Source organism: Cucurbita maxima, unplaced genomic scaffold (genome assembly GCF_002738345.1).
Source record: "Cucurbita maxima cultivar Rimu unplaced genomic scaffold, Cmax_1.0 Cma_Scf00008, whole genome shotgun sequence".
Lineage (NCBI taxonomy): Eukaryota > Viridiplantae > Streptophyta > Magnoliopsida > Cucurbitales > Cucurbitaceae > Cucurbita > Cucurbita maxima.
The window spans coordinates 3143091-3152344 of record NW_019272024.1 but is presented as its reverse complement, the minus strand read 5'-3'; the positions used below and the strand labels follow the sequence as shown (position 1 = coordinate 3152344).

The 9254-nt window shown below is 35.1% G+C and overlaps 2 protein-coding genes across 3 annotated transcripts in view; both read left to right on the top strand.

The window, feature by feature from the left end:
- LOC111483124 (pyridine nucleotide-disulfide oxidoreductase domain-containing protein 2-like) overlaps window positions 1-4999 on the top strand; it is a 15179-nt gene extending 10180 nt beyond the window's left edge. The window contains exons 11-16 of the mRNA XM_023129263.1: window positions 328-443; window positions 879-991; window positions 3078-3157; window positions 4049-4169; window positions 4328-4394; window positions 4489-4999. Coding sequence (XP_022985031.1) covers window positions 328-443; window positions 879-991; window positions 3078-3157; window positions 4049-4169; window positions 4328-4394; window positions 4489-4624 — 633 coding nt within the window. The 3' untranslated portion in view covers window positions 4625-4999. The remainder of the gene's footprint in view (window positions 1-327; window positions 444-878; window positions 992-3077; window positions 3158-4048; window positions 4170-4327; window positions 4395-4488) is intronic.
- Window positions 5000-5532: 533 nt separating this feature from the next.
- Window positions 5533-8509, top strand: LOC111483081 (protein CHAPERONE-LIKE PROTEIN OF POR1, chloroplastic-like). 2 transcript variants are annotated; one of them, XM_023129205.1, is made up of 5 exons: window positions 5533-5705; window positions 6542-6752; window positions 6835-6935; window positions 7500-7944; window positions 8108-8509. In XM_023129205.1, the coding sequence occupies exons 2-5, from the start codon at window positions 6616-6618 to the stop codon at window positions 8256-8258; spliced, it is 834 nt and encodes a 277-aa protein (XP_022984973.1). In that variant the 5' UTR covers window positions 5533-5705; window positions 6542-6615; the 3' UTR covers window positions 8259-8509. The 2 variants fall into 2 exon arrangements, with proteins under 2 accessions (XP_022984973.1, XP_022984972.1); XM_023129204.1 differs by having other exon boundaries at window positions 5534-5705; window positions 6832-6935.
- The last annotated feature ends 745 nt before the right edge of the window (window positions 8510-9254 follow it).

Here is a 9254-nt window from a genome sequence, read left to right as displayed (position 1 = left end):
AAAAAAAAAAAAAAAAAAAAACTCTGATTTATTTCCAACCATAGTTCCACAGAATTTCTTTTACAGCTTTGAGCCATAAGAGATGAGGCTGAGAAGGAAAGCAAGGACCCATTAAAAACTGTAGCAAGTTGCACTTTGTGTCATTTGATTATCATGGTGATTGTAATTTATGTTTAGGGACAATTGCTTAAATTATAATAACCTCTGCGATGGGTGGTTCTTACATTTTCTCCTCAATTTTATTACTATTAGTATACTTTTTGTTTCTTCTAAGAAACGAATTGATTCATTTGTACTTGAAACATTTTTTGTCATTCAATGAAACAGGCAACTACCAAAATTAACTTGGCAGTTGACAAAATACCCCACTTTCCTTGTTGTAAGTTGAGCCCATCTGAAGCAGAACATCAGCTCGTTGGCACCATTCATATTGGTGCAGAAAGGTATGTTAAGAGTAGCCCACATCTTGTTATTTGCTTCTATTTTAAATCTTTGGAAGTGGTGGAAACTGATAATCTTCTAGTTACGCTTAAATAACTGGCAATTATACAGGAGAGTACATTAAATTAATATTTGATCACCGAAAGAATTATGTTCTTGGACAGCAACTAGAAGCAAAATACCAGATTGAAAGAAACTGTAGCAAATCATTTTGGTTCCCCTTTTCCTTGCCACTGTCACTAAGCTAGACTAAAAAGATGAGAAGATTGGTGTAACTATGTGCTAATGTTGGTTATTGAAGTGTCATGTCTCCTCGCTGGTCACAATTTGGAATGCGACTTCACCATCTATGATAGAATGCTTCTCTTTCAATGTCATGCAAGATAGCATGTAGTTCCTTAGAACTTCAGTTGTTAAACCTTGTTCTTCTGATTTAGTATGGAGGAGATTGACTTGGCTTGTCAAGATGCTCTGAATGGCTTACCGTCTAGAAGACCTATTATTGAGATGACAATCCCCTCTATACTAGACCGGACAATATCTCCTCCAGGTTTGCAACATATTATATTCTATCTGTTTGTTCTTTTTGGAAAGAGTATTCTATCTATGTGTGACATTGATATAAATATGCTTATTGCATTAATCCAAATATTTTTGGCATCTTCTTATTCTCTTGAGTTTATGGTTGGTGTAACCATGTATTGGAGAGGAAGAACAATATATTTAGTTTTCTTTTTTGGATAAGAAACCACATCATCATTAAGATAAAGTTATATGAAAAAAGGGGACGACCACACCTGATTGAATAGTAGAGCACTCTGGCCAATATGTTTTTTGAAATGGAAACAATACTTTTCATTAATGCAATAGGGTGTTTAGCATTGTGAAAAAAGGGCAGAGTTTTTGCAGCAAGATAGAGCCAAAAAAGATAACGATTCGAAGAACTATCGAATTAGTTTTCCTTTTCCTTGATAATGCGATTATTCCTTTCAAACGTATATGAACGGAAGGCCCTAATGAAATTCAGCCATAAAACTTCCTTCTCTCATTTGAAATAATGTACAACCAAAACAGAGGCCAGCCGCATGGATGTTCTCCTGGCAGCACATTGCACCAACCAAAGAAGGAAAAAGTCTGTCCCCAGAAAACTGTAGGATGAGATATTTAGCCTTCTTAGATAGCTGCCTTTTCACATTCCTCGAGTTTTTTATCTTTAGGTCAGGAGCCCTTTTCATCTGTGGTTTCCACATCCCAACTCATCCTTCTTCGGCAGATGTGATGAAGCTCTTATGTGGGAAAGTGTGGCTGATTCAGTAATTTCATCTTCTTTGTGGCTTCTCCTCGAGCCTAAGCACCAACGAGCATTCGATTAATTCCAAACATCACGAATAGTGGATTCCTTATTGGAAAGGGAAAAAAGCAAGAGGGAAGATTATTTCAGAGGGTCATTTCCAATCCAAAAGTCAAATCAAAACAGTGTGGATGGGTCATTTCCAATCCATTTTCTACTTTGCAAAAGTACCAGCAATAGATGAGATCTTGTTGTTTCATGATGAATCTCCTAAGGCATTGTGAAGAGAGAATCAAAATATTACCTGGCTTGTGACCCAAGTATGATATACATATTTTGCAGAGATGATCCTCTCCGTACTGCATCTTTATCCTCCTAAACCCGCCAAATCCACTTTGCTTAAAAGTGGTTGACTCTTTTTTGCTCCTGAATAATGATGAGAGCTACTTTTTCTATAGGGAAAATAATAATCTTCCATTTGAGTAATTGTATACCGCTCCTATCTTTCCAGTCATCCAATAAGAAAAGTCCTTTTCTTGCTCTTTGCAACTTTTGTGGGAAGAGAGGAAAGAAAGATAGTAAATGGAAGGTTGAAGAGAGTGGCATAAATGATAGCGAGTCTACTCCGCTTCGCTTTACGAGTGTTCATCCTTGGAGCCATCTCCCAACCTTCTCAATAGTTGAAGCCCAGGGAGGGGATGTTCGATTAATACCATTAAGCAAAAGTCCTAATTAAGTACGTGGCCAATGTCTCTCTTTGCACCCAAAGTCTTTTGCTAGATGTTTAGATCAGGGGCCTCAAAAAGTTTGATGGTATTTCACAGTATTATATTATTTGTGGCTCCTTCCAATAATTTTTAGAAAAAACTGCACAAACTGCCCTTGAATCTATAACGTTAATTGCTTGTTTTTTAACAAAATCTCCCCTCAACCTTAAAGCATTAGTACAATTAAACCTTATTGTTATAATTTTATTAATGGTCAATAAGAAAATGTACAAACTATCCCTAATTCAAAGGGGTTGATACAATTAAATCCTTAAATTATAGATATTGTTACCATTAAACTCAAAATTTTAAATTTAATAAAATTTAAAATTTTAACCGTGAGAAGATTATTTAAAATATTCAACGACTAAAATATGAGTAATGAAATGATAATTCATGTTTGGAAGATGTAAATTATAGTTCCCTTGTTATATTCTTAAGAAGTTAAATTGTTAATTTACCTAATGTAGTTGTATAAAGAAAAGTCATAGGATGCTGGCCTTCTTTGTATGTGATCAGCAATTTGAGTTTATTAACAACCTATTCTGACTGAATTGATGGAGTCTTTTGTCTTGTAGGCAAGCATGTGATCAATTTATTTATTCAGTACACTCCATACAAACCATCCGATGGTTCTTGGGAAGATCCTGTTTATAGGGTGAGTTCAGTTCTAGAATGAATATAAGTTGTTTACTTTGGGCACTATAATAGGAGATTTGAGAATCTAATTGCTCGTTTTAATTCCCTTGTTTCTCTGTTTCTCTGTTTCTAGAATGAATCTTGTAGAGTTTCTCTGTTTTAATTCCCTTGTTTTTCTTTCATCTCTCGTCTAATTTGCTCGTTCAACGCACACCATAATTCATAATTAACCCGTTTGATGCTTTCTTGGAAATTCTGCTTATAGTAACCTCGGTAGTAGATCATGGATATCGTGGATTCTGGTTGCACATTTAATTTGCATGAGGTCAACTTCTACTAACTTGTGTACAATGTGTTTGTAACAGCACAATCAAGGTTTTTAAATGCGTCGTTAGGGTGAGGTTTTCATACCCTTATAAAGAATGTTTTCTTCTCCTCCCCAACCGATGTTGGATCTCACAATCCACCCCCCTTCGGGTTCCAGCATCCTCGTTGACACTTGTTCCCTTCTCCAATCGGTGTGGGACCCCCTAGTCCACCTTCTTCGGGGCCCAACGTCCTTGCTAGCACACCGCCTCGTGTCCACCCTCCTTTGGGGCTCACCCTCCTCGCTGGCACATCGCTTGATGTATGGCTATGATACCATTTGTAATGGCACAAGCCCACTGCTTGCAAATATTGTCCTCTTTGGGCCTTCTCTTTCGGGCTTCTTTTCAAGGTTTCTAAAACGCGTCTGCTAGGGAGAGACTTCCACACCTTTATAATGAATGTTTTGTTATCCTCCCCAATCGATGTGGGATCTCACAGTGTTCTCGATCATTTTTACTCTTAAGAATGAAAACTGAATTGTTACTAATTTTGATACATTTTATTAGTCCAGCTTTGATCGCATTGAATTCTCTCTTTGCAGGAATCGTTTGCTCAAAGATGTTTTGCTTTGATTGATGAATATGCACCTCAGTTTAGCTCATCAGTTATTGGTTATGACATGTTAACTCCCCCTGATCTTGAAAGAGAAATTGGTCTGACAGGTAAAAAAAATCTTCTGCAGGAATGTTAGCTTAGTCATCTTGTACAAAATCAGTGGAGAGTGTATTTGTTATGTCTTTTAAATGTGTTATGGATGAGCACAAAATCACTTCAGTACTACGTAGTGGATAACAAATCTCTTATAAATTTCCTTTTGCAGGAGGGAATATCTTCCATGGCGCCATGGGGTTGGACTCGCTCTTCCTTTTGCGGCCAGTTAAAGGATGGTTAGTCGTTCAGTCTGATATATAATGGGAACTAATTTTTTGTGCATTTAGAAACGAGTGATTTGAATGTGGAGGTTGTCCAATGCCAATGCAGGTCAAATTATAGAAGTCCAGTGAAAGGGCTGTATTTGTGTGGAAGTGGTGCCCATCCTGGAGGAGGTGTGATGGGAGCGCCTGGTCGTAATGCTGCAAACTTGGTTCTTCAAGATTTGAACAGACAACTCAAATGAGCTCACTGTTCCCCATAAAGCTCACCTCTTTTCTTCCACGTCGAGTTTGCAGGAGCGACAGTTGAACGGATTAAAAGTATTTTCAGTCAATGAAAAAACCAAAAAAGGCTTTCCGGGCATAGGCCTTTGGTGCTCCCAGTTAAGAATTGGGGCCTCACAATCTCTGGCCGATATGCTTTTCTCTCATGCCTTTCTTCGTTCATGGTTCAATATTCTGGTGTCCTAGGCATAGAGGAACCACACCAATCTATCGTGAAAAACTACTTAAGATTTAGAGTATTAGAATATCCTAGAGTTTTCTTTATAACCAAATGTAGGAGTGTCCAACGATATTTAAGCAAGTTTAACTCAGATATGTTTGATGCATAACTATTATAAAATGTTGTTCTTAGATAGTGTCCCTCAAAATTTTAAACAATCCATGCCCATATCCACTTGTTTTTTTTTTTTTTTTTTTAATAATTTCATTTTCAAATCTTGATATCATTTAGAAACATTCTCTACATGGTTATAATAAAAATAGAATGTATATTTACATATTTAAACCATGTTTCTATTTAAAGTTTTAAATGTCAATGTTCATAAAAATATTAACATTTTGTGTGTATAGATTTTGATGAATATTTATAGAAATTTCTTAAAAATAAATAATTCGTAAGAGAATATCTAATGGATAAATAAAGTTTTTGCATTTAATTTTCTATAATTTATTTTAATAAAAAAAACTTCAAGTTTTTTGTTTTTGTTTTTTTTTTTTTTTTTTTGAACCATTTCAAAATTTTAAAATATAATTAAAGCATATAAAATAAATCAGTTATTTAAAGCCTTTGGATTTCACGTCCATCTGCAAATTTTATTTTTATTTTTATTTTTTAATTTATTTTATTATCGTTACAGACATTTTCTTGAGGGTAAAAAAATCGGGTTCTCATTTTACTGGAAGCAGGGTTCACTGATCCAGTAGCGCTCTCCAGAAGCTCTAGGTTAGCGTCTTCCCTATCCTTTAGCACGACGTTTGAGATCGACCCTACTGAAGATTTTGCTTATCGGACCGCCGTGTACTTTCTCTTTCACCAATGAGGTTCTTGTTCTAATCTTCATTCTTGATTCTTTCGGTTGATTTGGAGCTTCATTTCATTTCTTGTGGTGTTTGATGATGATTTTGGGTGCTGAATTATTAGAAGTTCTACTGTAATTTACATCTGTTTCATCTGGTATCGCGTAATTTTGCTCTTTTCTGCTCTAAGTATCAGTTGATGTTCAGTGTGGCATTCTCTTTGATTGGTTGAATGGGTTTAAGCGTTTTTAACTCCGTTTTCTGATTCATATGTTGGACCCTGAAATTGGAATGCTTTATTTTGAAATTTTGATTTCGGGTTGAAAATTTTATCAGAATGAGCTCCGAACGTAAACGAATTTGTTCTAATTCCCTTTCCAATTCCAATTAGCCAAACGACTGATCTTTTTTCTCATTGTTTTTCAAAGTAACTTTAGTGTTTTGTTGCCCAAATTGAATCTCTCTAACTAACCAAATGGATGCGGGAATGATTTTGCTCTCCATAATATTTGACATACTGAAATTGGTAGGATACTTAGGCAGCCACAATCGATCCACGGGCTAACTTCATTGTTTAACATATTTTGCATCTATTTAACAGTAGAACACTCTAGAAGCTCTAAGAGAGACTTAAATATCTTCGTTTCTCCATGGCTAAGTAATGGAAAATAATCTAAACAGCATACCAATTCTCTTCATCTATTTGACTGGTGACTAAACTCTGCTAAACCAGAATTTATGGCTGATGGTTGGATTCTTGTAGAGTGGTATTTTCTATTTCATTCTGCTCACTTGCTATGGTTTCTTTTGTTAATCTTATTTAAAGTGTATCTAATTCAGTGATTTTAACAAAATTGCAGCTGCTGATTCTGTGGCTTGGAGAATATAAACATATAGTGGTATTGTGCGGCACTAAGAACAGAGATTTCATACGATGATTTTGTCGGGATTGAGTGGGAAACCCTCGAAATGTTGTTTTCTGAGACCTAGTTCCAGGATTCCACGTGAGCTGGTTTCATCTTTTCCCAATGGGAACTTTAGAGAAAATATTGATTTGCAATATCTCAAAAGGTTCTGCTCACTACTACACGTTAGTGTTCTGATGTGGTCATTCCAATTCATGGTTCATTTACCTTGTTGTTTAATGCAGAAGTTGCTGGACGGGTCCTGCTCTTAGAGGCAAAACAATCCAAATTCGACACACTACTAAGTGTGCGTTTGATGCTTCAGGAGATTTTGCAAATGAGTCTGCCGGTAAAGTTCTTACTCCAACTAACGACATCGATTATCTCCACCAAACTAATCCATCTAGGAAGCTCCTAGTCAAACAAAGCTCTGTGTTATTGTACCTAACAGGCAATTAACAATAGGAACAATTTAGACTGACTTTACAACATTAAAGGGATAAATGGTTAGATTTTAGAACTTAGGGATCAAATTAGATGTAAAGGGTTATAAATTCATGACCAAAAATTTAATTTGCTGATTTATTTATTTAATAAACTATTGATCTACTCTCTCTATGGTTCAAAACTTTGATTATTAGGACCTGAAACATGGATTTTTTTATCTTAAAATGAGTAAATTTTAAAACTGGGATTATAACATATGATTTTCTACACGATATCATGATAAATTACTAATAAATTTTATAAATCTATTCGTTCTTATATTGATGACGATGATATTTACTGCAATTGTATTAACCGAGCACCGCACTCCATTTTGACACGTAAGATATTTTCCTTCTGGACACTTTTCTAGAATTAACTTAGCTCATCTCTGAGCTTCCTTCTTTAACCCTTTTTGCTAATGCAGCCATATTCCCTCGAATACATGTAAGGGATCCATACAAACGGCTTGGCATAAGTAAGGAAGCATCTGAAGATGAAATTCAAGCTGCCAGAAACTTCCTTATTCATAGATACGCCGGGCACAAAGAAAGTGTCGATGCCATTGAATCAGCTCATGATAAAATTATTATGCAAAAATTTTATGACAGAAAGAACCCAAAAATTGATATCAAGAAAAAGGTCAGGGAAGTGAATCAGTCTCGGGTTGTGCAGGCTATAAGGAATAGGTTCCAAACACCATCTACAAAGTTCATAATCAAGTCATCCATTGCCTTTTTAGTTCTTGGAGTTCTCACCATTCTCTTTCCAACCGAGGAAGGCCCAACCCTTCAGGTTGCTATATCACTCGTGGCTACTTTCTATTTCATACATGATCGACTGAAGAGCAAACTCCGAGCTTTCCTTTACGGGTATGTCTAGAACATTCATCTAATTTCCTTTTCGAAATTTATGATAGAACATAAATACTAACCGAGTGCGAATCATCTTTTTTTGTTGAGTGGCTGGTTACTCTTCTTTCCTGCAACCACATATAGAACAGAATTTAATGGTTACTCTTTTTCAATGGTACAGGGCTGGAGCTTTTATCTTCTCATGGCTGTTGGGAACCTTTTTGATGGTATCTGTGATCCCTCCTGGAATAAAAGGTTTGAGAGGCTTTGAAGTCACTACTTCATTGATAACCTATATCTTACTCTGGGTTTCATCTACATATTTAAAGTAGCAAAGCAAAGCTTTTCTTTTATTGTGATATTCAAATTTTGCTGCGGATGAGGTTCTGATTCACAGTGTTCTGCTTCCCTGCTCCTTCGGTTGATTAATGGAGAGGATATGTTGAAATTGAAAGGGTTCTTTGTTTTAGAGTTGAAAAGGATGTAAACTATTACAGATGGAAACTGTAGGCTAGCTGTTTGGTACTATCTGTATTTCATCTTTTGTTGCAATGAAAATCTTTCTTGTGCAGTTTTTCTGAAAGCGAGAAGCGTATTGAGCCTTGAGACATGACCAACAAACTACATTGTGTGGACTTTAAGCGAGGTGAAGCGCCATATCATATAAAAAATAATTTTAATTTAGTCCATGAAGCTTTTTAAGTTTGTTCATAAAGCATAGTTTTAATAGTTTTAATTTTTGCAATTTGATTCTAATATTTTGATCTTATACCCTTTAATTTTGTGAGTTCTAAGGGGGCTGGAATGTGAGATCTTACGTCCGTTGGGGAGGAGAACCTTTTTCTTTCTTTATAGGGTCTGGAAACCTCTCTAATGGGCATGTTTTAAAAATCTTGAGAAGAAGCTCGAAAAGAAAAGCCTAAAGAATCTGCTAGCGGTGAGCTTGGACTGTTACAATTGTTACAATTCATTCTTGCAAAACTTTGACTTAATAATTAATAAATTACTTTAAATACTATACCTAACAATGATTTATATAAGAGATTAGGATATATCAAAATATAGTAAGATTTTATTTTTCTAAACATAGTATAATACAACTAGAAATAGTTTAGGAAAAAAACATAAATTTGTAAGGAGTATCAATTTTAACTCTAAACTCTTATTTTCATCGATTTCAAAAGGTCAAATATATCAATTTTTAATTTGATCCATTTAAATTCAAGTATCAATTTATGATTTTACATATCATTTGTAATTAAATGAAGAATATATTTGTTGAATCTATCATACAACGATTGAGTTTTAACTTATAAATATAAATAATA